General features: G+C 36.2%; 1 protein-coding gene across 6 annotated transcripts in view; it reads right to left on the reverse strand.

Annotated features, from left to right (window-relative positions):
* Positions 1-27339, reverse strand: part of LOC127944214 (membrane-associated guanylate kinase, WW and PDZ domain-containing protein 3) — a 120378-nt gene that overhangs the window by 13990 nt on the left and 79049 nt on the right. For 5 of the 6 annotated variants that reach the window (XM_052540070.1, XM_052540069.1, XM_052540068.1 and 2 more), the window contains 8 exons: positions 26214-26333; positions 18659-18865; positions 14241-14409; positions 11819-11898; positions 11304-11361; positions 8812-8936; positions 4173-4364; positions 677-1249 (listed from right to left, as the gene is read on the reverse strand). In XM_052540070.1, coding sequence (XP_052396030.1) covers positions 677-1249; positions 4173-4364; positions 8812-8936; positions 11304-11361; positions 11819-11898; positions 14241-14409; positions 18659-18865; positions 26214-26333 — 1524 coding nt within the window. The remainder of the gene's footprint in view (positions 1-676; positions 1250-4172; positions 4365-8811; positions 8937-11303; positions 11362-11818; positions 11899-14240; positions 14410-18658; positions 18866-26213; positions 26334-27339) is intronic. The other variant, XM_052540071.1, reaches the window with a different exon arrangement.

Raw genomic sequence — 27339 nt, forward strand, 5'->3', positions numbered from 1 at the left:
CTGTGACAGCCGAAACTTGAAAGCGAGTAAGTGAACACAGAACCTGATATTTTGACTTGGGCTCCAGACAAACCACAGACTTGATTCAATATAGATCTGTGTGTATAGCTGCTCTGCGCCCCCCCCCGCTGCTGTGCATGCAAATACAGGATTCAGTTCAATTAAACCTGTTGGGGGGTTTTCTCTATGAGCTCAGGAGAACTGGTTTAACAGCTGTCTCATGTATAAACTATTAATAAAGTGTCCACAAACCGCAGCAGCACAAACTGAAATTGAAGAGACTTTGTAATCAAATGAGGAATTTATGGAATAACATCACTTTATTTCGATTACTTCACAAATGAATAACCTGCTGTACTGATATTCTGCAATCCATTTTCAGTGTTACTGTGTGTAAGCGTGAATGCTTTTTCCTTCAGGCGTTAACAGTATTAGTGATCTACAATGATCAGTCTCACTAAAATGTGAGGATCTCTCACTCACAAACACAACCGTCTATCTCTATCCTCCCTGTTATGTCTCTCGCTCTATTCTTCTTCACACATCTTCAGCTTGCATAAATCATTTTAATCCAAACTTTATCTGTCACTATAGCCAGATGAGGCCTGCAACGGGGTGTCGTCAAAAATAATTAGGAGGTAACTGGACCCTAGGTCACACTGTTTCCATCACTCACCTCCTCTGAGCACCAGCACGTTGACCTCGCTGCCCATGGGCTGGTCTTTGAGGATGTCCACCACCTGCGCGTGGGTGAGGGTTTGAACGTTCTGCCTGTTAATTTCCTTTATCACATCCCCCTTCAGCAGACCTCGGCACCACTGCGCGTCCAGAATCATCTTCACCTTCTGGCCCAGTGGACAGTCTGCGATGGCAAAGCCGAATCCACTCGGCCCCTTTACCAAAGGCACGCTGACCAGCTCAGGCTGCAGCAGGGTGCTGTCTCCCGCCTCTGGGTACCGTCCGTTGGGCATTGCTGCAACTGGATGTCTACCATCGGTGGTCATGTAATGGAGGTCCTGCATGGAAGGGGTCCCGTCTGAATGAATGGGTTGTCCGTCAATTCCTGGCACAGCAGATATTACGTCGCCTGTGCCCTCTTCGCTGGAATTAGTGTCCTCTGGCAGTGGGTATCCGCGACACAGGACCATATCCACATATTGGTTTACAGGAATGGACTGGAACATCTGGACAACATCTGCATGGGTCTTGCCCAGCACACACGAACCATTTATGTCCACTATAACATCACCTAAATGAGAGACCAAGAATACATATTGATGAAGCAGTTTTTCTTAAATCCAAACCCTACCTAGACAGCATTTTTAGGCACCAAAGGCAATCCTGTTTAGGCAATTCTGGTGCAAAAGATGTTCTATACAGAATAGAGCAAAGTTACGATGCCTTGCAAAAGACTGTTTCTGCCATCATCACATGACATGCTCAGTAAAAAACCCCCCCCAAAAAAACCATTTAGTTGGTCCTAACAAATTATTCCACCTAATTAAAATTCACTACTAACCAATATTTGTTTATAATACACGTTTTGTGTTTTAAGCATAGCAGCATGTTAAGTATAAATTCAGTGGGAATCATTTGTCGGTACCAATTTATTATAGGGACCAATTCTCATTATTAACAAGTTTTTTATTAGCATGCCTATTATTAACATATTGGCTGTTTATTAGTAGTTATAAAGCAACTATTCTGTATGGCCATATTTTACATCCCTTATCCTGCCCAATACCTAAACATAACAACTACGTACTGACTATTAATAAGCAGCATCTAACCAGAGTTTATTGAGGCAAAAGTCATAGTTAATGGTTTGTTAATAGCGAGAACTGGACCTTAAAATAAGGTCAAGTTTCTCATGCACTCCATGACAAGGAAGCCTGTTCTACAGTTGGAGACCTTGTTATGGCCAAAATGGCCAAAGGCAGCACTGAATTTATCCTTCATACATAAGGCACTACAAGAAAACAATGTGACAAGCTCAGTGAAAACTACATTAAATTATATGCAACATTTATTTATTCTACTATCAATTATACTCTATTATAGTACTTGTTAATATAATAAAAACCTTTCTTTTTATACTTTCAGATATGACTGGAATTTTAGTTTATTTCATATTGTTTTATTGTTTATAACAATACAGATCTTTAGGTTATCAACACGCTACTATTAGATGCAAATATTGTTCCAAACAGTAAAACACCTATTTCCGGGCAACATTATATATCCACACTTCCAGAATACACTTCATCAATTTCAGTAAACATCATATTTTTTTCAGTACTGAACAATATCAAAAACAACAAAAAAAGTAATTAAAGCACAATTACATTTAATATCTGTGCCTATGCAATTTAAGTCATGCACTTTATATGAAGATCACCGTTTGTTTGGGATGTGAATGACCATTATAATTGCGGTCTTTTAAATCAGTCACGAATAAGATTCAGTTTTAGTAAGCATAGTGTCTGTACTGTGTATGAAGACAACAGGCAGCAAGGCAAACTCACTAGGATCTGGAACATAGCCACTGTGTCAATTTGAGCACAAACACAAATCAAACCATTGTGTTTGAACTGTTCATTCTGGTTCCAGCAATGACAGCTGTCTTGGCTCCGTCTGTTCTGTTCACGGGGGAGTGTGTATGAGTATAATATGCAGTGATAAAAAGGTAGCGCCTAAGTAACCACTACTCCAGCTAAAGTCAATAATCTGCTCAGTTGGTGCAGTCTATCTAATGGCAAGTTTGTCTATTGATCAATGCAGAGGATGTCTGGGAATTCCTGCATCCTTTTCTACTCCTTTCTACTCCTGACCAATCAATGGCATCCTTCCAGGTTCACTTCACTTCTTGAAAGTGACTGTTCTGCCTGAAACATCCCACTGCTTATATAGTAATATCGGCATAAAGCACACAATCTGTCAGCATCAGTGTTTCATTCAGATGACCAGGAGCTCACAAGTAACTTGGCCAGGTCTACTGCTAGCCATGAGGATTTAAGGGTGAGTTGAGATATTCTGTTAACAAAACAAGAAAAATATTTCTCACTGACCTCCAGATAAATAGTGCACCTAAAAACAACAAGCATTGACTGAAATCATCACTTCCAAACGGTTGGTCAAAAGTCTGGGGTCAACAAGACTTTTTTTAAAGAAAAAAAATACTTTTAATCAGCGGGGATGCATTCAAATTAATCAAAAGTTACAGTAAAGACATTTATAATATTAGAAAAAAAAATCCATTTCAAATAAATTATAGTGTGACCTTATCATCATCTAAACTTTCCCCATAATAATCTATTATTATAGTTTCAAAATTTTCAATTAAACCAACCTCCATAAAAATTAAACAAACTGCTATTGGCTGCTTTGCATGTCAATAAGAAGGTCTTTTCCTATCTAATTGGGCTATTCTTGGCCAGAATAAGCTTAAATGAGGACCAAACTTCATGCAGCAATTTGAAAGTATGAACATAAGTAAATCCACAAATAAAAATAATTTAAAATGGATTCATGTTTTGCCAGGTCAAAAAGAGGCTCATAAACAGCCTCTATGGCTTTTTTGATATAGCTTGTTGACCGAATATAAGAATTTGCATAAAGAAATTGGATGCAGATGAATCTACCCCTTAGCATGCTTTTTTTTTTGAGCCAGCTGAAGCGTGTTTATTGCGCTGCACTTGAATCCAGAATTAAATGTACATTTCGGCTAAACTGTTTTACAATTCTATGTACAGACTGATGTCTTCAGGGAGTTGAAGTACACAGGCAGTTATTCTTCGCATTGTAACAGAGGGTGGTGAGTGTTAGTGTAAGCGCTGCAATTATAGCCAAAAGCAACTCTGCAGGAAATCCAGCTCCTCTGATGCTCACCCACTGATTCTGATTTATTTTATCACTATCTATGCGATCCCGCTGTGGGCACTTTCACAGGATTATTTACTTGGAATCTAGTGCCCTGGCAATGCTCCAAGAAATAGATGTGGCATCTATCAGTGCAACACATATGGTACCATTCGAGACTGCAGTGACGATCCAGGGTGTTAATGTGCATAACCATACTTAGATCAAATTAATTACCTAATGGATTATCAACATTCATAAAATAAGCAACAAATTGCCTCAAAACTTAAAGAACAGGAGCTAATCGGATTTACCCGAAGCGATTTTGTTATCGTGTGCAGCAGGTCCATCTCTCAGGACGTTCTTCACTTGAAGGAATTCATCTGATCGGTCTCCACCGATGATGGTGAAACCAAAGCCCTGAGGGCTCTTCTTCAGAGATGTGCGCAGGATAGCACCCTGCAGCTGAGATGGGTCCCGTGTGAACACCCTTAAACCAGCTTCATCTAAAAGAAGAGAGATAGAGGGAATATGTCAGACTAGGACACTAAAGCTTGTTTACTAGGCAAGACAAAGTGCATGCACTTCTAAATGAGCTGTTTGTTTGTCGAAATTAATGAAGTTCCCTTTTCAAGTCAGCATGAAACAGAAGTCGCAATTCTTCCCTATTATGACGTATATGCTGTTAAATGAGGATGTCCCGTCCTCATGCAGGTAAACATGCCATCAGAGAAGAGATTTCAGTGCAAGGGAATAGGGACAGTTACTTCAATCAGAGATTGTAAGGGCATCTGAATAAAAAAAAAAAGTGCACACATAAATCATTTCTAACAAACACTGACTGCAATATTCCATAAAAAACAATAATTTTTCTTTAATTTGAACTGTTCCTGCAGTGCCTCTTACTGTATCGAAATCATCACGAAAACAGGCTGCACAGAGTTAAGGAAAGGAAAGAAGGGGGGTCTGGATTCCCTTATTCATTCATATTGAATAATGCAACGGAGAGAGCAATAAAGAGAGTGAAGGATACATTACTAAATGAGTGAATGATAGTGGGATTGTTCTGTTTATATATCCACATACACTTCCAATTAATTAACGCAGTCCATTCATTACACTCTTTTCAATTACTCCTAAAACATTTACCCTCACAGCAGCACATTCATAAGAGTGTTCTGGTTAAGAACTCCTAATTAATAACCTAATTAATTAGAAAATGCTCAAGAAACATTTGGTTATCTTTTCATCTGATAAAATGTCCTCGGATGAGCTGATAATGATCTCTTTTTTCTTAAACCAATTTGTGGGGTCAGTGAGCACATGCAAATTTGTCAAGTGTATAAATGATGTTGCCATGGTGACCCCTCCAAGATGAACTACTATAAATAAACTTTAAACACTGACATAAACATGCTTTTTAAGAATGCTCCAAAACGAGAAGGAATTTAAGCTACGCTGATGATTATTTTGTAGACACTTTTATGACAGATAGCATCATGCATTAATATATTAAATGATATTACTTTAATGCTTATTCTTGGAAGATCAATTTATTATGTCAACAATCTCAGGCATTTTATAGGGAGATCTGAGTTTATATATTTAATGTAAATTATAAAATATGTCTCATACCATGTATAAAGTGAGATGAACAATAACATTCAAAAGTTTATGTTTTTGAAAGAAGTGTCTTATGCTTACTAAGACATATATCAACCAAAAATACAGTAAAATAGTAATATTGTGAAATATTACAATTCAAAATAGCTGTTTCTATTTGAATATTTTTCTTTTTAATGTGATGTCAATGCTGAATGCGGAATAATTGTGATATGCTTATTTTCTTCTCAAGAAACATTTCTTCTTATTATTATCAGTGTTGAAAACCACTGGAACAGAAAGTTGCAAAGTTCAAAATAACAGCACTTATTTTTAATTACAAATATTTTGTAACATTGTACATGTCTTTACTGTCACTTTTGATCAATTTAATGCATCCTTGCTTTATAAAAGTATTAATTTCTTTCAAAACAAATCAAACAAACAAAAGACTTACTGACCCCCAAACTTTTGAATGGTATAATTACGATCCATAAGGTATAAGGTTTAATTAAAAAGAACCATTGAAATAATGCACAATATTTTAAGTATCAAGCTCTACTTAACCAGTGATGATGCTTTCAATTTCTTGAGTAATATTGGACATTTCCAAATTCTATTCTACAACTACTGGACATTACAAAGACCCCGGAGGACTGTGAAAATGATGTTTAGAAAGTATCCAATAACTAAAAGAGATAGTTTCATGCTGCTCGACAAGTTATGTGAAGCACAACAGCACTGAGCACTTACAATAGATAATCATACAGAGTTATGAAACAACATAGTTGTTTCACCTGTTTTCACCAGTTTCACCTGTTTAATGAATAACAATACAGCAAAAAGGATTGGCTGCATTGTCAGTGTTTCTTAAAAACAGCGCATTTAATTTTTTACACATGGTTTGAGTGTCTGAATGTCATAATTGGTGTTTGAGCAGTCCTAAGCCTTTGTTTTTTGTCTTTAATTTTCTTAAAGACATTGCTTGCTCAACTCTATTCATGTCGTTCCAAATGATGGCAGCTTTCATTTTTGGGTGAAGTATCCCTTTAAGATGAAGGTATTCAACACTGACTCTGAATCAGCTTTAAAAAGTGGATCGTACACTAATTACAGTCATTTCTTACCCACCAGCGGAATTATTTTTTTCCCTGTCTCATTTGAGAGTGCCACCAGCATCAGATGAGGCCACATCAATCTCATTAAGAGAGCATGGATGGATATCTCACCATGTGTGGTGGGAATTGGATTTGCATAACATCCACATTGATGAGCTGGACTGGGCCCTATGAAATGGATTATGTTGATTATAATAACCATGGCACAGATTTGAACTGTGAGCCACAAGTGCGTGTGAATTGGTTGTTGGACACAGGTACACACAAACCCATCCTTGCACATTAGATTCATCACTCTCTATTCTCCTGTACTTCTGTTTTCACATTCAGCTGGTGAGGAAATTGTTTAATGAGGTTTAATGTTTATGTTCACTTTATCACACTTCTCATGCATTAAAGGCCACTGTGTCTCTTAGGGCGAGCAGATTACGAAATGTCGGAGTGTAATTAAAGGTTGCATACATACATGTGTGGCTGTAAATGACCTGAAGGCACAAGCAGCGAGTGCTAAACTTGTTTTGTATTTGTCTAAATGCATAAAAGAAATGAAATTTTGTCAATACTATTTTAATTGTTGGTAGAACTGTATATAGTTATGGCTATAGTTTCTGATTATGCTCGGAAAGCACTGCATGACTGCATTATATTTTTGTGCACTCGTCCCTGTCCTGTTCTCAGCTAGGTATCTCCATCCTCTCATTAAAATGTCTTGGCCAGCTAACAGAGCATAGCATAATGAGAAAGAACAGACGTCCACTGCCTGCCTTCCAGAGGGGATAGGAGGACAAAATCAACGCTCAGAGGACACAGGAACACACAGGAGATAGTGACGCTCAGGTAGTCCAAACCAAAAGTTCAGTTTAACCTTAATTATCCCAAAACTGATCCCAGTCACATGTCGGCCTGCCAAAATATAGCGTTCATTGCAATCATTTAACAGGACAGAACTGGAGACTAGTGGGGCAGGAAGTGGATGATAAAGCAACATCGTCACTAATGGCTACTAATAAAGACACTAAAAATATGAAATTACAAAAATGGTACAGCTTTGGACAACAAGCATCATTAGAAAGAAACCTCACCAGTTAAACTACATTTTATTTTAAATTACATATGTTTACAATAACCATAAATTGCACTTGACCTTTCACATAAATTATATTTATATAAATTAATTATTTAACTTTTCAATGTAGTCTGACCTTGCATTCTATTAAGGACACACAGTATGCAAATTGGGACAAAGAACATGTATATGTACACCAGGTGCAAACTCGTGCTTTGAAACCTGAGACGTAAGCAAACACCATTGCCAACAAGAAAAAAGCTCAGAGAAAAAGAGAAAATGAAAAAGACAGAACTATTGCTTAGTGTCACATTAGAAGACGGAACAAGTATGTGTAATGGTAAATATTGAATCACCAGCAAGAAATTGGAACGCGTGTATAAATATACAAAAGCTGGCACAGGTGTACACGGTCACACTTAAATAAACACGCAGATGGTAAAACACTTTTTTGTGTGCTGCGTTTGACGAAAGGAACTCTGAGCCTCTGGGATTATTTGAGATCATATTAACCACAGAGGTTGATTATTATCTGCCTTTACTTAAGCTAACAACTGAGCAGCTCATGCCTCTGTTACTTTACGAGCTCACTTCTCACTAAAACCATGTCCTAACCAGGTGTGGCTGGCAATCTGAGTAGGAAACCGTAGGAAATAGGAAACAGTTTGCATGTGGCTCTTGTCACTTCCTGATCTCATTCTCACTGAATTGTTTCCCATCATCACCATTGCTGAAAAAAAACAGCCTAAGGTGGTTAGGTTGGACTGTTTTGATGGTTTTAATGGGATTATATGTACATATTACCTGGCCAGACAAGAAGAACAGATCAGCCGACCAACTATAAAAGCTTTTTTTCCTTTATCAAAAGTGACAAAAATCTATTTCAAACAAAAGATGTTCTTTTGAACTTTCTATTCATCATAGAAACCTAAAAATATTAAGCGGCACAACATTTTTTAAGATTAATAAATGTTTCTTGAGCAAGCATCAAACCAATATATTTGAATGAGTTCAGACAGATCATGTGACACTGAAGACCTGAGTAAGTGCTGCTGATTAAAGGATTTTTAAATGCTTTACAATAGATTAAAGTAGTTAAAATGTAATACAACAAAAACTGAGGCAGTAAAATAAAGTAATAAAGCAGAAACAAGTTAAGAGATTTACTTAAGGGCGTTGGTACTGCTCCTGCGGCCGCTGCTATTGGCTGACTGGTCGGAGACGCATCCTGGCTGAGTTTCTTCTTGGCTTCCTGCACTGGATTCTCAAACTGAGTCTTCTGGTTGATGTGGCTGAAGGAAAGAGTGAGACAGTCAGTGAAAAGGACCGGAGAGGGCAGATACAATGACACACACACGCTTGCGCAAACATTAGTGATGCTTATCTGTTTATGCAAACAGTCTTTGTAAAGGACGAAACCGTATCGGAGCCAAAAGGTACGGAACTGTGCGCATGCGTCTCTTCCTGTTTGTCGTCTGCTAAACAGGCAGTCACTTTTTCCTTTACCACAGACATTTGGTGAATGAACAGAAAAATAAACAACATACTGAGACAGAAACTTGGAAAAATGACATAAACTGGTTTGACGCTGAAAGCACGTAACCCTTTCAACTACACAATTTTGAGAAGACAAGACAGGATTAAAGTCTTTAACGAAATATAAAATACTAAATCAGTATTTTAGTATGATTTTAATATAAAACATCCTTAAAATAAGATAAACTTACCAGAGAAGCGAAAAATAAGATATAAGACTTTTTTCAAAGAATATTTCTAAAAAGTATATTTCTTACCTTAAATTTAAATACATTTGATTTATGATATATTCTTCTTCTCAAAACATATTTAAGTTAATGTGAAATGTTCTTTTCACAATGTGACATTCAAATAAAACAGGAAGTTCAACATTACAAACTTTCATTAGGACTTTTTGTTCCCACTGAGAGCTGATTGGATGGTGAAAAGAGGGCGTTACCACTAGAATGTAAGAACTGGGTTTCTGAAAACATTTTTGCTAACATTATACAGTAGTCTGTGTGCTCTAAACAACATCAGAGGAAATAAAATCTGTTTTAGAGGAAGTTACTAAATTTTGATTAAATATTATGAAGACAAATTAAATGTTCTTTTGGAAAAAACATGCAGAGATTAATAGGATGCAATAAAACTAGGAGAGTACATTAAGAAAGTCAATAGGGTCTGCTGACTTCAGAATTGATCTTGTTTTAATAAGGATGCTTTTACTGGAAAATAAGACAAAAAAAAAATGATAAAGAATTGAATCTTTTCATGACCTTCTGAAATAATCAAAAAGCATGACAAAAACATCTTTCACTAAAAGTACCACAGAACAGCCCTATTTCAAACCCATCTGTAATTGCTGCATGCACACCCCATTTGTTTTCTTGTTTGTTAGTTGCCGAAATTAATCAGCATTACCTTGGCAAGCCTTTCCAGAGACACAAGCTTCACAGCACATGCGTGTCCTCTGTAGAGGATGATGCTCAGTGCTGGTGTGTGTTGTTTTATCCCTCTTACTCGACAGGTTCACTTAAAGTGTAAAATGCTGCTCGTCTGCATTGTGTTACTTTGCTTTAACTGTTGTACCTGCCGGTCGTGACTGCACCTCAGGAAGGCTTTTAACAGCCACGGATCCCTCAAAAAGGCGTGCTGTGTATTTGTAGAAGAAAGGTACTGTTTTTGCTACGTGTGACTCATGCTGAAACTTATCCACCCAATCCACAAAGAGCCAGAGACTGAGCGCTCTCATCTGCTGAAGTTCCCCGTTTTGATAATGCAGGCAGAGAATAATGGGGGATTGTGGCAAGTCATATTTAAATCTAAAATAAAACTATGTTTTGTTGACCTCCTTGCATAAATATCCTGGCACAGCAGAGACTAACCTTACCCCAAAAAATTCCCATAAAAATCAAATCCCATATCCGCTTCCGAAAGCCCTAGAGTTGGCTGTCCTGCCAACAATTTCAATATCTCACAATGCTTTGAGAGCAGAAAATTAGCATATCTGGTCAATATGATGATCGATAAGTGACATCAGCCTTTTATTTCAGAAAAATAACTATAATTTAACTATATTTTTTCAATAATCAGGTGTTTTAAAATATTTATTTATCTGTAATATCACAATGATATTTAGATTATTACCATTTAAGAACAAATATAATATAATATAATATAATATAATATAATATAATATAATATAATATAATATATTCATTTTCAAATGTCTTTGTATTCAAAAAACATCTGTCAAATTTTTTTATCATCTTAAATTTGATTAATTTCACAATATTAAGTTTAAAGAAATACATTTTCACTGTTGTCTAAGAGATTTGACTCTGATAGAGCGACTTGGCATTCTGCAGTCATTTACATAAATCAAACAACTCATATAAGTTGCATTACTTTCATTACTTCTGTGATGGGTTTATGATCCCTTTGGTTGAGGATGAGGGCTTAATTCCCTTTATGCTTTTAATGTTAACTCTGAAAAACTGGATTTAAAAAGAAACTAAAAAGTAAAAGACGAAGCCAAGTGAGCAATGGAAAACTTAAATCTATAGCAAACCAAGATGCTGTGGACAAAGATGTGCCATTCATCATTCTCACTAGACCATAAATGATATGAGCATACTCACTCCACATAATAAGTCCCGTACTGCGGGTCCTCAATCTTCTCCCAGCCATATGGAAGCTCTGCGGAGAATCAGACAGGCATATCAGAGACAGCTAGAACAGATGCAAATCACCCATGTGCTAGACACCAGGGGGGCGCATTTTCTGACGGTGAATTTCTGAGAAGCCAAATACCAGGTAGATCAAGAAGTCTGGCTGGATTTACACGCATGTTTGGCCAGAGAGGAGATCAGAAGGCTGAGCGGTAAGGAAACGCACGGGGTGCAGGTATTAGTAAGCTGTACGGAAAATAACTTGTTATCTTTCCCTGTGATGTGAGAGGGGTGGGGAGACACCATCCTGACATGGACGTACGTGGCCATTTCAAAAAGTGGTCTGGGATTGCTTGTGTGAGATGACACTCTGATGGGCTCTCAGCATGTCTCCTGTCAGCCATTAGTCAGGCGGGCCGGAGAGAGAGAGAGAAGCTAATGTCTGTTTACTCTTATGTGTGATTCATGAACAAACCCGGACTCACCTCCATCCTCACATTTTTCAGGAGGCTTGGCTTTCTTTGCCAGTCGTGGATCGAGCCAGGTCGTGGTCTTGGTATTATGACTACAGAGAGAGGGAAAAAAGCATTAGTAAACTAACACCTGAAAGCCTTTCTGTGCATGGACCTCCATTACACTGGAACACATCTGTAGCTTAACAGTGTAACAGCAGAAATATGACTATAGGTCACGGTAACATGTAAAAACACACAATCCACTAATAAAGCTTCTCATTGATGGCTAACACCAGATGGCAAGATGTGCAGATGTTTGATATTTTTAAAACAGTGATTTACAACCATGTGTACAGCAGGAAGTACAATGAAAGATTGTGATTTTGACTTTTTAAAACCTGTTCAAATATATTTGTCTAATTATCAAATGATTAAACTAAAACTATCATACTTAAAAAAAAAAATTAAAAAAATTAAAAAAAAAAAAATAATAATAATAATAATAATATAAAGTATTTAATGTGGGTCTTATAAACGTGAATCATATTGGTAGACACTCTAAATATGTGCTTCAAGTCTGTTTTTCACCCAATTATAGATTTTTGCTTAAAATATTATAAAAATTAAAAATATTAAAATGCAAATTAAACTGCATTTTTTTTAAATAATAAAAAAGAGACCATTTGTGCATTTTTATTATAAATTCTTCTTAAAACTTATTAGCATAGCAATGTGAGTGAGTTTAAAGAAAATGATTTTTGAATGTCTTTGTAATGAACAGTGTTGTTTTGTCATTATATATGGTAACTAGCAAGCATATTACTAGCATACTAGCTGTTTATTAGTACTTATAATGAACACATTAATGCATTATTCTGCATGACAATATTTTAGATCCTTAATCCTGCATCATTAAATTTAACAACTACCTTACTAACTATTAATAGGCAGCAAATCAGTAGTTGCATTTATTAAGTTCATTGAGTTTATTAATATTTAGTATGAATTTGACCTTAAAATGAAGTAGGACCATATTTTTAAATAAAAAAATTTAATTGAAATAAAATATTTTAATAATCTAACCTAATCTGTCTCTGTTGGGTAGTGGTGAGGAGTCTACTCCAAAAGCAAATGTTTTTAAAATCTGAAATATTCACGACAGGTGCAGCTCATCCTCCGAGACTCACGCAGACAGACACGCGTGTGAAAGCAAGGCCTGCTGGGAAGGCTCCATTTAGCCGATTGTTTGCATTGTTCAGAGAATGGAGTATTGATTCGCTGGCTCTCTCTTCCTCTGTGTGGACAGCAGAGATGCTTGGTTAAGAGCTGCGACCACAGGCACAGGTAATAGACACTGGAAGGAAGAGGCTGGCAAAAATGTAAGCTTGTCTCAATTCCCAGCGGTCTCTCATGCCTGATATGTCTGCAGGAGTTCCGGAGTTCCTGTTTACTGAGCGTCTGCTGTCTACATCTGGGCTTGGTTACAGAAAATCATAGGCAGAATTTGAAAAGATGGACCCACAAATCATTATCCAGCACAATAAACTTCCCTTCTACATAGTATGATATATAGCATAGTATAATATATAAAAGCAGTATGTTAAATAGTAGAATTCCCAAATACACAGAATACTGTACATAAACAGTAGGTGAAAAAAATGTACTCAATACATCAAGATTTAGTCCTGTGTAACCGATGGACACTTCACGTCTCATGAAGCCAAGAACCTATACTCATAGAACTATAGAATTTAAAAAACATACTTGCAAAAGTTTGGGGTTGGTAAGTTTTTTTTTTTTATGTTTGAAAAGTCTCATGCTAACCTAGGCCTAGATTAAAAATACACTAATATTGTGAAATATTATTACAATTTAAAATAATAGTTTTCTATTTTTATGTATATATACATAAAATGTAATTTATTATGCAAAGCTGAAATTTCAGCTGTCATTATTTCAGTCATCAGTGTCACATGATCCTTCAGAAATCATTCTAATTGCTGATTTGATCTGTGCTACTTTTTCCTGGATTTTTTTTATGAACAGAAAGTAAAAAAAAACGTTCAAAAAGTTCAAACTCTTGGATGCATGTCAAAACAAACAAATTATTTTCCAATTGAATAAATTAACTTCTGTCAATATATTTTTTTACTGGACTTTTAACCATCTTCTATTCAGTGGCCCATTTATAAACTACATGTGTCTACAATTTTCTACCCATTTAGCTGCCCACATAAGAGGAGCAGTATTTAAGTTGCACTGCATTCAATAAGCACAAAAGAACAGATTTGGCTTGTTTTTACAGAAGTAAAATGAAATAACTGAAAGAACACATTTAACTAACCAATTCCCAGAACATTTCTGTCAAATAAACAAAGTCTGAATCCCCAACCCTAGAATCCGATAGGAACGTTGATCCAAATAAATGTCCTACTTGGCAATCAGGACTTACTCTATAAAGTAGACCATGCCCGTCTCCGTATAGGCCATCTCCCAGTGCTTGGGCAGAGGCTCCTGGCTCTCATCATGTGGCAGCGTGTTCCAGTTGCGGAAGTCCATGCTGCTACTGGACTGTGTGTAGCTGGGCACAGCTTTCCTCCACTCCGGTCCCTCCTTGTGTTCTGTGAGTGGAAAGAGCAAAACGCCAGTGAGACTTTGAGAAAGAGGTGGGGAAAACACACAGGAATGGGGAGTAATACATACTTTAACTCTCTCTAGCACTGCAGAACAAACTTTCCAACCTTCTCCGGAGACGGAGAAAAACAGAAAGAGAAACAGAGAGAGAGAGAGAGAGAAAGGAGGCATACAACAAGAGCCACTAGATTTGCATGCCAGTCCTGATGTTCAGAGAGCTGCTCTCGGGCAGGGCCAGAGCCGGACAACTCTTCCGTGAAGCTGTTATGTGTCACATACACAAATGTGCGTCTGTTTGTCTTTGTGCGTATGAGACAGGCAGTCTGAGATACTATAACAGGGCAACACTCAAAAGTTCAGGTTAAAAAAGACATTGGTCTTTTTTGTTTACTGTTGAGCATGTGTTCTTGTAGCCGACTCTTATGATAAAACATGGTGCTACTGTAGTCACGAGGTTGATTCCCAGGAAACATCACTTGATAAAATGAATATAAAAGATTTGTATATGTATACATAAATATAATTTTACATATAAATCGCTGTTCAAATGTTTGGGGATCAGCAAGTCTTTTTTTATAGTAATTTATACTTTTATTCAGCAACGATGCTTTAAATTGATCAAAAATATATTTATCAATCGGGAAAAAATATATTTCAAATAAATGCTGTTCTTTCGATCTTTCTATTCATCAAAAAATTATGTAAAATAAGTGTTATGTTTCCACAAAAATATTACAGAGCACAACTGTTATCATCAATAAGAAGAAATATTACTTGAGAACCAAATCATGATTTTAGAATGATATATTAACGGTCAGGTGTGTGTGTGTGTGTGTGTGCGCTCTTGTTTTTGTGACATATCAGGACACAGCTTTGTATAATGACATGGGTATGACACAGGAATTACAAGGAGAGGGTGACTTATGAGGACATAACCCATGTCCCTAATTTTTCAAAACGCTTATAAACCATACAGAATGAGTTTTTTTTTGTTTTTTTGAGAAAATAAAAATGCACAAAGTTTCCTGTGAGGGTTAGGGGGTTAAGTGAAGGGCGATAGAATATACAGTTTATACAGTATAAAAACCATGATGCCTATGGGATGTCCCCACTTTTCACAAAAACAAACGTTTGTGTGTGTGTGCATATATATATATATATAAGGCATACTGATAACTATATATATATATATATATATATATATATATATATATATATATATATATATATATATATATATATATATATATATATATATATATATATATATAGTTATCAGTATGCCTGGTACATCGGGACACGGACAGTGGAAAACATGCCTGTGTTTATGCTTGGTTCTTTGTGTAGATATACTGGTCGTACAGTAAATGTGTAGAAGAGTTGATGTGATGGAAAAAGTATTTATCAAAGTATATATCATTAAAAGGCTTGATATGATCTTGCTGACATAGTCTTGATTGAAGCCCGTTCATCGGAATGATTCTAGCCTGCCGCTGGGACGCCAGCATGTGTGGCAGATGAATCAGCACGTGTTGTTCCTCTGCTGTAACCATGGCGGCACCATTCATGACACAGGCAGAAACCATTCAAAAGAAATATCATAAGAAGCCTTTTGTGCTTGTGGCCGAACGGAGAAAGAAGCTGAACTCTACGATAAACTGAAGGGAGAATGTGGTAAACATTATTTCTTTAAAAAGGATTTAAAAAGAAATCATACTTATGTGTTTACAGAAAATAGCATCATGGGAACAGATGAACACAATGTGTTGCAGATTGAGTGTTGAAAGTAGGTGCAACTTAATGGTGAAGTACGCTTCCACACAGAGACTATAGAAAAACAACTGGTCCTTTCAACACAGTTATTTTAGTGAGAGACATAATGAGTGTACATTAAGTAGTGCCATAAGCATGTAAACACAAATATTATAACCCACGAGGCTCACTGCAAAACCAAGATTAGCCATTTTAGTATTGCGAATTTAATCAAAAACAAAAAAACAAAAAAAAAAACACAAACACACTTCTGAGTTGCAAAACAGTCTCAGTTTGCACTTGGCAAATTCCGCTAGATGCTGTTCCATTTGCATCTTGTCCTTACAGTTGTGCCAGAGGGTTTACAAAGCTCTATCCAATCATAATGGAGGACAGCTGTGAGGCATCTTGTCCAACTGAAGATGAACACGGCCAACAAAGCCTCCCTCAGTGCATCCAGAAACCTCTTTTGGCCCTAGTGGTGAAAATAATTCAGATATTCTCCAGTGACCCTCGGAAAAATAGCTCATGTTTATTGAGGTTGGTGTTACTTAGATTTTCATTGACTTGAATTTAAAACCTAAAGCCCAAATAAACTCTTTTTGCATTAATCCTAGGTAAAAGTCAGTCTGGACTAAGCTATCTATTCTGAAGGGGGCAAACGTCAAAAGGAAGTCAGATATTGCAGGATAGGATATCAGTTCCCATGGTGATCAATCATGCTAGCACAAACAGAACAGTAGTGCTAACTGCAGTATGCTAACGTATGCAAAAATCATGATACTTTTTTTTTTAACCATTTTTTGATGAAAAGAAAGTTCAAAAGAACAGCAATTATTTGGATTTTTTTTCTAACAATGCACAGTAAAAGTATAACTGTCAATTTTTAATCAGTTCACTACATCCTTGCTGAATGAAAAAAATAATTTATTTTTAAAGGTCTGCCCCCAGACTGTGAACAGTAGTTTATCACCTCAACTTGACCTCTAGTGTATCATGTCAGTTTAACCTGGTAAAAGTGGATGGGGACAATGAATGTTTTCCACTGCCCTGGGAATCAAACTCATGACTTTAGTACTTCATTCAGTTACCCTTAAGAAACACTAGTAGAGCTTAAAAAAATGTACAGCTACAGTAACGTGTACATTAGGGTGGTAGTGGGTTGGCTCAAATGTAGTCAATAATGTAGAACCAAAATGACTGTAAAAAACTAATAATAAACCTGAGGTATCTTCATAATGAGAAGGTAGAAGGCAGAATATAAAGTTATAAAGGCTCAAGAACTCAAAGCATGGCTCTAGCATCAAAATCACGTTTGATTCTGATTTATACAGTGTATACTGATTAAAAATAAAAAACGTAAAAACAAACAAAAATATGTCACATTGAAATCCAAAAAAAACCCTCATAGCAATACACTTTGTGTCTGATTCAAACTGGTACACTTCTAGAGTTTTTGTGAATCTTACTGACTGATTCATTAATAAGAACCATTAGTTTATTAAATTGCTATGAAAATCAGACACCGCCACTCGTGCTCTGCTTGTTTTTGCACACAGCAGAACAGACAGTCGCTGAATAACTGTGCAATTAATACAGAAATGATAAAATCATGAGATGAAATTGGACAACAATTTTATATGGACACACACAAAATCACCAATGCCAATTCGATTTTAAATTGCTGTCCATTTTTGTTGACTTAAGCTCTATGCATTTAAAACCATTACACTACAGCTTCTAAAGGGCAAGCTTTACTGATCAGCTGTTCCTGATATAATCAACTGGCAATGCACAATACACCATCCTTTAGCACCACAAGTGCTCTACAGTTCTATACCCTCTATATAACTGACTGCACATCCAAGAAGCCCTCTTGTAAAGCTCTTCATATTGCTCTCACAAGGGAACACAATCAAATCTACTCATAACAACTTCAGCTCTATTGACAGCATCTGTGCCCTCCTGTCAATTATCATAGAAAGTAAAGTCACTCAGCTTGCAAAAATAAAGTAAAAACACATTTACAGTAATACACTTACAATGAAAGCATAGCAGGCAAGCTGCCAAGACGGTGAATCACACGGTTAGTGAAACTTTGAAAGTAGCATGCCAAAACTGTAGTAGTACTAAACTGTAAATACTCTTCTGAAAAAGTAGTTAGCTACACATATAAAAATTTATAAAATCTAAATAAAATCTAATGGTTGAACACATAATGAACTAGTATCATGAAGTAGTATCAGTTATTAGTCTAGTATCATTCTATTGAACCATAGTTAGTAGCTTAGCTAACAGTAAGTACCTAATCACTTACTGACAGTGTCTTTGCAAATTTATATCCAATTATTTTCTATTGAGTTACATTTGTGCAGTATTGATTTTTTTTTAATTGTCATCCATATATAATGTATACTAGGCCAAATATGCAGTATATCACAATTCAGAAACTTTAAGAACCTATATCAGTTGACTCAGTCTCACCTGTTAGCCCATTGACCATGGGTGGCCTCTCATCCTCCTCCTCTTCCTCAGGAGCTGCGCTGTCCTTTCTATCCATTTTGCTGACAGACGTGGTGCGTTTGCGCTGGACCTCCGCGTCAAACTCCTCGTCAAACAGAACCTGGTCCACCAGGTCGGGCTGCACTGGACTGGGCTCTGCAGGTGGCTTTGGAGTGCCATAGTAATTACCTATGAGAAAAGCAAGTATACTGTAAAAAGAAACAAGGCAACTTTTCACATTCTTTACAAATTTTGAGGGAAAATGCTTTTGAAATTAAAAAAATATTCCACTTGAGGAAAAGTGTAAACTAAGAATTGCAAGATACAAACTCGAAATTTGAGTTTATATGTCACAGTTGTTGACTTTCTTGCAAGATGTTTATCTGTAATTCCAAGTTTAATCATGCAATTGTGAAATAAAAATCCTTTTTTTTTTTTTTTTCAGGACGGAAGCAGAAAAAAAAGACTGCGAGATATTTGCTAAATTTAAAATAAATATAAAATAAAAATAAATAAAATGAAAATAAAAAAAGTGTTGTGATGTTTTATTTTTAATGTGTTTTTTAGCAGTTTAATTAATACTTATGTTAATTAAATTAAATGTACATGCTTTCAAGACTTAATTGGAGCCCACTGGAAGTTGGCTGAGGGCCCCTAGTGGGCCCCGGCTCCCTGTTTAAGAACTACTGTGCTTGGCCATTGCTGGAGGGAGTTCTACCATAATTTCCCAAACTTATTTCATATTTAGTCTGTAGGAGTTTTGTTGTCTGCTCCTTTAGTGGTGCATTTTGAGGTTTGGTCGGTCGCTGATCTTGCAGAACAGAAACTGTAACGACAACGAATACGCAATATATCCTGCTGCCTGACGCTTTTCAGTAAGGCTATATGTCTTGTTTGTTGTTTGTCTACAATGCAGCTCGACTACCTCCAGTGCTCCTCTGGAGCAAGACGCAGCACTCAGGCACTTTATTGTTATTTACTGGCAACAGTCTCCACTAGAGATTAAGACTAGCTGTGTGCTTCTACTTCTTAGAGAGGCAGGAGGTCTATCTCATAAGCTTTACTGTCCTGTCTCATCTGGATAAACTTCTTGGGGTAAGAATGGTATCAGTACAATGTATGGAAAACTACACTTGCTGACCTACTTTGTGGACAATTCACAAAAACATTGGCTGCAAAACTTAAAGGGAGGACATGACGACAACGAATGATATTGATTCATTTGTGACCTTTTTTAGATTTGGAAAGATGTGAGAACAGTTTGATATCATAATCTACTTCATCTTACAACTGCTGTCACATTAGAGTTATTGCTTTAAATGTAGCGTGGATCATTTTAACCCCCTTCATAAAAGCACTGGTCGACCGCAACCTTAAGTGTAGAACTGAAGAATTCATTGAGCTTATTTACACTCTTGTTTGACATCACTATCACTATCTGGAACACAAAAATAAATATGGGTTTTGAACAACTCCGCACACAGAGTTCGTCTTAATATATTCCTAAAAGTAACTGTTCATTTGAATTAATTACATCTTTACTGCATTAATACTTCACCTGCAGCTGTGTGCGTTGACATTACAGAAAATGCCTAACGATTCATTTGTCTATGCAGACCTAATAATTACGGTCTTAACTTTATAGTGACAATAAGGGAATGTGGAACTTCACATTAAATAATGAATTTTAAAAATAAATATCTATATACAGTGGGGTTCAAAAGTCCAACAATTAAGATGCTTATTATTTTTGCATTTTTTCCTCCTCATTTAAAACCTTTTTTTTCAACTGATGTTTAAAAAGTACATAATTTGATCAATTATTATTAATATATAGAATTTAGATTTTTTTTTTGAAAGAAATACTTAAGTATCTGAAATGCATACATACAGTTTTTTTTAAATAAGTCCTTTTTTTTTTTTTTTGCAAGAATGCATTAAATCTATCAAAAGTGATGGTAAAGCCATTTATAATGTCACAAAACTTTCAAATTATTTTCACATTTTTGTTTCACATAAATGTTATTCTTTTGTACTTTCTATTCATGAAATAATCCAGATTAAAAAAATACATTTAATGCATTCTTCATACATATTTATATATTTATTTAAGGCACAAAATCAGCAAACTAGAATGATTTCTGAATGATTATGTGACACTGAAAACTGTAATGTAATTAATAAAATCAGCTTTTCCATTACAGGAATAAATTAGATTTCATAATGCATTAAAACAGGCTTTTAATTTTTTTATTTACATATATATATATATATATATATATATATATTGAATATAAATAAATATATATATATATAAATATATATATATATATATATATATATATATATATATATATATATATATATATATATATATATATATATATATATATATATATATATATATATATATATATATATATATATATATAAATTCATTCAAATAAATTCCATTTATTTCAAGATTAATTTTTAAGTTTAGCCTCTAAATCACAGATCTTCAATATGGGCTCAGACTTCTGGACCCCACCGTACCTAATGGACATGTTATCGTTGCCACCTCAACCATAATAACTATCCCCCAATCACTTGCTGTAGACTTCACGTGGCTGCACAGCAGATGGACAGTCCTTTAACAGAAGTGTGCACTGTCAACAGCCATTATCATTTCCATCAACAGGTGCTAGCCCAAAGCCATGCATGAAATAAACCTGATAACTCCAAACAGTTCAGCTGAGTGTCCTCTTCAGATTTTATAAATGCATAGAAATGTATGTGACTGGAATAACTGAAATTGCCAAAACGGTAAAGTGCTTTAACAAACGCACTTATGCAAACGGAATTCAATTGCTATTTATTATAATCAACACGCAAATACAATACAACTATTCTATGTAAACTGTACAAAAGGCAGATTTCTGCCAAGATTCTTTTTATGAACACATACAACTTTAAAACATCTTTTCTAAGAATAGTTCTAAATGTATTTATTATTGAAATGATATCATTGTTTGGCAAACTGCATGTCTTTTTTTTGCTAAATACTAATTCTTTACAAATCCCATGAAGTCGAATAAGCTTGCTTTAATATTCTCACCCTACAGTTCCCCCTAATACAGTAAGGCACCGTAAGAAGTGTTTTTCAGGAAATGTCTTGATTATACCTGAGCACGCAGCACAGCTGAAAAGTTTGATCAAATCATGGCCATAATCATGCCATATCACAGCCCCTGGTGAACAGCGGCCACAGCATGATGGATCGCTCATAAACAGCGCACTGCGTCATCCTTCATTAACAGCCATAAGAAAACACAGCAAGGAGGAGGGAGGTTCAACCACTGGAGTCTGTGATGATATTTGTTAGCATTAATCTGTGGGAGACGGCCAGACGCTGTCAGAGGAATGACGATGATTTGAAACCATTTTCCTTTCACCACTGCACACTGAATGGCATACAGGAGGAAAAGAGATGCGCTGATAGCAGGTAGTTATTTAACATTTGAGTGTTTCATGTCAAATAAATAACACCATGCCGGCTCCCGCGCCCCCGATGAACTGATGGCGGACGACAATTCACCCATGACGATCAACGAGCGCAACAAATACACACTGAAATTTTCCCTGAATGATGTTTACTCTCTCTCACACACACACACACACACTCACCCACACAAGCACATACAGCCTCACACCCATAAACCTAAATGAAAAGCGAGATGACTCATCTATGAACTTTACTCACTTGGGCCAAGCTGCAGTGCAATGTAAACATCAACCAAAATCATTTAAACACGCACCAAAAATACCTGCAATTAATCAGCATCTGCTAAGGTTTGTCTTTTTATTTGCAACAGTTTAGTATCTTTTCTTTGACTAGAACTGTTCTAAGTGGAAAAAGTGTGCACTAACACAAAAATAACCTTGATGCTTTGGTTTGTAGTCAGTGTACAGTTTGACAATGTAATAAGCTGAGGGAAAAGTTTGTCTCATTTGGGAAAAGCACTTCAAAGCCGTGAGTTTCTTCATGTGGGACACTGAGCAGACTGCCGAAGTATGGACAGATGGAAAACCTTATCGCCCAAAGCCTTTTGGATCCTATTGCAGGATGTTGGGGATCTTGATGTGGGCAGTGGGGATGCTGTTGTTCAATGCTCTTCTGCATCTACACAAACAGAAGAGGGCTCTTGCACTCATTCAGAGATGAGAAGGGCTCTCAAGCAGTTCTGTGGACATCATTAATGATAAAACTAATCTAGATCAGTGGCGCTCACCCAGAGGGCTATAGCAAACTTCCAAAGGGTCCTCAAGAAGACTTAAAATTAGATCAATTTGCACAAAACAAGCATTGAAAACAAAGGTTACATTTGTTAACTACATTAGTTTACATCAACTTACACCAAATACTTCTAAAGCATTTAGTTGAAGTTAATTTCAACATTTACCAATAGAGTATTGAAATCAAAAGTTTCATCTGATAATATTTTATGGACCTGAGCTAACATGAACAAACAATGAACAGTTGTAGCTTTTTTTTTTTTTTTTAACAAAGATGAATAAATATTGTAACAAATGTACTGTTCAGTGTTAGTTTGTGTTAGTTTATGCATTAACTGATATTAACAAACAGGATCTTATCATTACAACCAAAACAACTAAAAAGCAAAATATTTACAAATGTCTTTCTTAATTTAGTTCTTTTTTTTTGGGGGGGGGGGGTGCATTTATTTGATCAAGTATATATAGCAAAAACAGTAATATTGTGACATAATTTTAAATCTTTTTATAAACTTATCTGTTTATAACTGTTCCTTTGAAATATATATATTTTTGTAATGTTATAAATCATTTTTTATCAGTTTAACACATTCTTCTTAAAAGTATTAAAAAATCTTGTTGACTTGCAACTGTTGATGCCCCCAACTGTTTGATGTCATTTTTTTCTTTGAAGAACCAGGGTTCCCAATATCTCTTTTTTTTTTTCGAGACCTGAAAACGTCATGTAAATCATTCAAATTATTGATAATCCATGAGCATTTTTAGAATGAATAATGCCAAGCTCAGAAAAAAAATATTCCTCCCAAAAATCCTTATCCAGCAAATCATGAACAAATGGAAAGTCAAAGAGCCTTGGAGTAAAAAAAGGTTGAGAACCACTGATCTAAATGATCCCTCCAGGAACATGGCAGAGAGAAAGGGTGATTGCCGTAACTGTCGTCATCGCTCACTTCTCATGGAATTATGGGTGGACGTGTTTTGGTTTCTAAACATTGTCTACTTGTGTCACTCTGAGGTGGCCATCCTTCAATACTTGACATTGAAGCAATCATTAGAAAAGCAAGGACACATGCAGGAGACTTCCCTCAAGGGATTCAAATGCAAGTTCTCATTATCTTTAAACACTGTTGTAAGACGACGACCCAGTGAAGCATTCAAACAGAACACTGAGAGCTTATGCCTTAAAACATGGGCATAACCAGTTACCATTGATTACATCATGCCCCGGGCATGTTGAAAAACTGGTCAATTATTTCCATGGCCTGAAAACAGCAAAACTCAACTCTGGAGAACACATAAAATCACTCTCTATTGCATACAGAAGCATTATCTTTAGCTTAGAGCTTGTTCTTCATCATGACCCTGAATTTATACATGCCTACAAGTCTTGTGATTGCCATTGCAAAGGACATAAAACAGCCTGAACATGGACTTCCTGTTTCACACGCTACAAGAACAAACCAGGACAGAATCTTTTCCTCTGGTTTAAAGGAGATGGAGTCGAACAAACTATAATCTGTTAATCTTAACCAACAGCGAACAGTAACACACATCGGGATGAAACCATAAAAAGATGTTTTCACACTTTTTTTTAATCCTACTGACCTCTAACTTTTCAACAGTAGTCTATATTTCTTTAATATATAATTAAATATATTTAAGTACACAACAGACCGACAAATGAATAAATTGCCCCATAGGTAAATAGGAAGCATATTCTGAAATCCACTATTCTAAAAACATTTATAGGCTCAATAAATCATGCTTTAGTTTCAGTTTCAGGCATCAAATGCTTGTGCAGCATGTACTGACTTTCTTGTCAGATGTCATAGGAAGACAAGAAATCACTAACCAGAATTGGTGAGTGTGAAATTATCCTTCAAGCTAAAATCCCAAGAGACAAGATTTTTCATGTAGATGGAAAGGCCCCAGTAAAAGTCACCCACTGTGACATCCACATCTCTACACCCTGGAAACTACAACGCGATCTTCCCATTAAAAAAAGAGGACCCTTAGTGACTCATCGAAGGATCATTAACCAAACCCACCTCCTTCCCACATGGCCAAAGGCTAGGACTTTGCCAGGCATTGACTGTTTTTATCAGTGAGGAACTCATTGGCTTTGAGGCTGTGAAATTAATAACTTCGACCCTGGAGATCCTTTAGGCATGTTATAGAGACGGTATGAATCACACAAGGTGAACGCCCTCAGCTCTGAACTATTTCAAGTCAGCAGAGGAGGTATCTTCCAAATAAAAGAGTGTGCAGTACCAACATTCAGCACACGTGTCTGCCTTAATTAACATAAAAACACGGTGAGTCAGCAACCGATGCTGCAACTACACAGTAATGTAGCCCACATGAACTTCTGCTATGGCAATCTACAGAATTTGAAAGCAATACTTTAAGAGTGATGGAGACTAATGTTCAACATAAACTGAGATGACCTAGTTACAGAGTCTTGTAATTCCACTTTCTTCTTTTTTTTTTTTTTTTTTTTTATATCTGAAATGAATTTAGCTTGAAAGCTATACAGGCTTCATCCAAACTTTGTTGTGTAGGCAATTTTTTGCCTTAAATGAATGGCTCACACCGAAATTAATATATTGTCATTGTTTATTTACCCTCTCTTCAATTCAAACCTGCACTGCTTTCTTTATTCTGTGAAACACAATAGAAAATATTTCCCTTTGAACTATTTTTGTTTGCTCAATGAAGGTCAGTGGGATGCCACTGACTTCCAATGTATACAGACAAAAGAAAAAATAAAATGAACTGGCTTGGAAGGACATGGGGGTGAGTAAATGATGACTAGTCATTGAATATTCATTTTTGGGTGAAATATAACTTTAAATATCACTTTAAGGGACATTTCTGAGCAGTTGGTCGCTGGTAGGCTTATTAGTCCAACTTCTGAATCCAACAAGTAAACTTCTCTGTCTGCACTCCCATTGGTATTTACCACATTGAGTCATCCCTTATTTACATAAAGTTGAGTTTTGTAGCTCCTGCATACTGAATGTGTCTTATACATCTTATCCTTCACACTGTTGTGTCTGGTTATTTATTGATTCTCATGCACAGCAGATAAAAAACAAGTTGCAGAATGCATTACCCTTTCTCACATCCATGCATATTGCAAACACAAGTAATTCCTTCTACAAACATATCTCATTTAGATTGTATTCTCAACAAGTATCCGTATCCCATGCCCACAAGAACTGATCCTTGAATCTCAGAGCTCCTACACAGGGTTTCATACCATCATATGTTCCACTCTCCAGTAGCAGACCACTCTCCTCCAGCACACGAAACTCCCCCACGCTGATGAAATTATAGTCCACTCCTGGAACCTCCCCTTCGCGAGGCTGCCTCGTGGTACCTGCCAAAGGCACACACAACGATGAGTAAAAAATATTTCTTCAACTATGTACATATTTTTACATTTTTGTTACAGGAAGGTGACACTGAAACTTATCTCAAATACCTTTTATGTATAGATTTTACAGTTTGCCTTTGTACTGAAATCTCCACACGCTTGCTAATTTAAACATGAAAATATATTAAAAGTTGTGATAAAATGGAAACAGCGCCAGAACTTTTTTTCTGTATTGTGATGCACATGCGAGCATGGGCATTTGATTAAAAAAAAAAAAAAATTAAACATTCACAACAAACAAAACAACTCCCAACTGCATTTAATTGTTAAGATAAATATAAAGTATTATGAAAACAGACATTTTCTTTACATTATTTTGAGTGTTGATCTCTGACCTCACTGTTTCTCAAAAGCTCTCTGCAAACACTCTCGTTGAACAAAAGACAACATGGCTCACTTTTGAGAGCCTTTATCGTTGTCCTTTCTACAAGAAAGAACACAATGAATCATCTGGATCCAGATATTCTGCTGTAGTGTCTTTTTTCGATCGTTAACTACAGTTCACACTTTGCTTGCTGCATCACTAAAATTTGTCAAACTTGACAGTGACACAGCAGCTACTGTGGGGCGAGAGCCCAGATGCCAGTTTCTGTGCTGGAGGAGGATAAACAAACAATTAGCTCTGCAGTTTGCACAGGCTACACGGAACACTGCCAGCTGCTTAAGCACCTTACCATCCACCCCAGCAGGATGCTGCACAACCCGGCACTCCACAGTACATCACAAAGAAAAGACTGACCCAACTTGGCCCTCTCCTAAAACAATTCTTGCACTTCAAAGACTGCTTTAAAGAACCAAATCTTTCTTAAAATGGAAGTTAGTGCTACTGTTTCACATATGAATTCTGAATGCAAAGGTACAAACCCTATTCCAAAAACGTTGGGACACTGTACAAATTTGTGAGTAAAAGAGGAATGGAATAATGTACAAATCTCATAAACTTATATTT

Source organism: Carassius gibelio, chromosome A23, assembly GCF_023724105.1.
Source record: "Carassius gibelio isolate Cgi1373 ecotype wild population from Czech Republic chromosome A23, carGib1.2-hapl.c, whole genome shotgun sequence".
NCBI classification, from domain to species: domain Eukaryota; kingdom Metazoa; phylum Chordata; class Actinopteri; order Cypriniformes; family Cyprinidae; genus Carassius; species Carassius gibelio.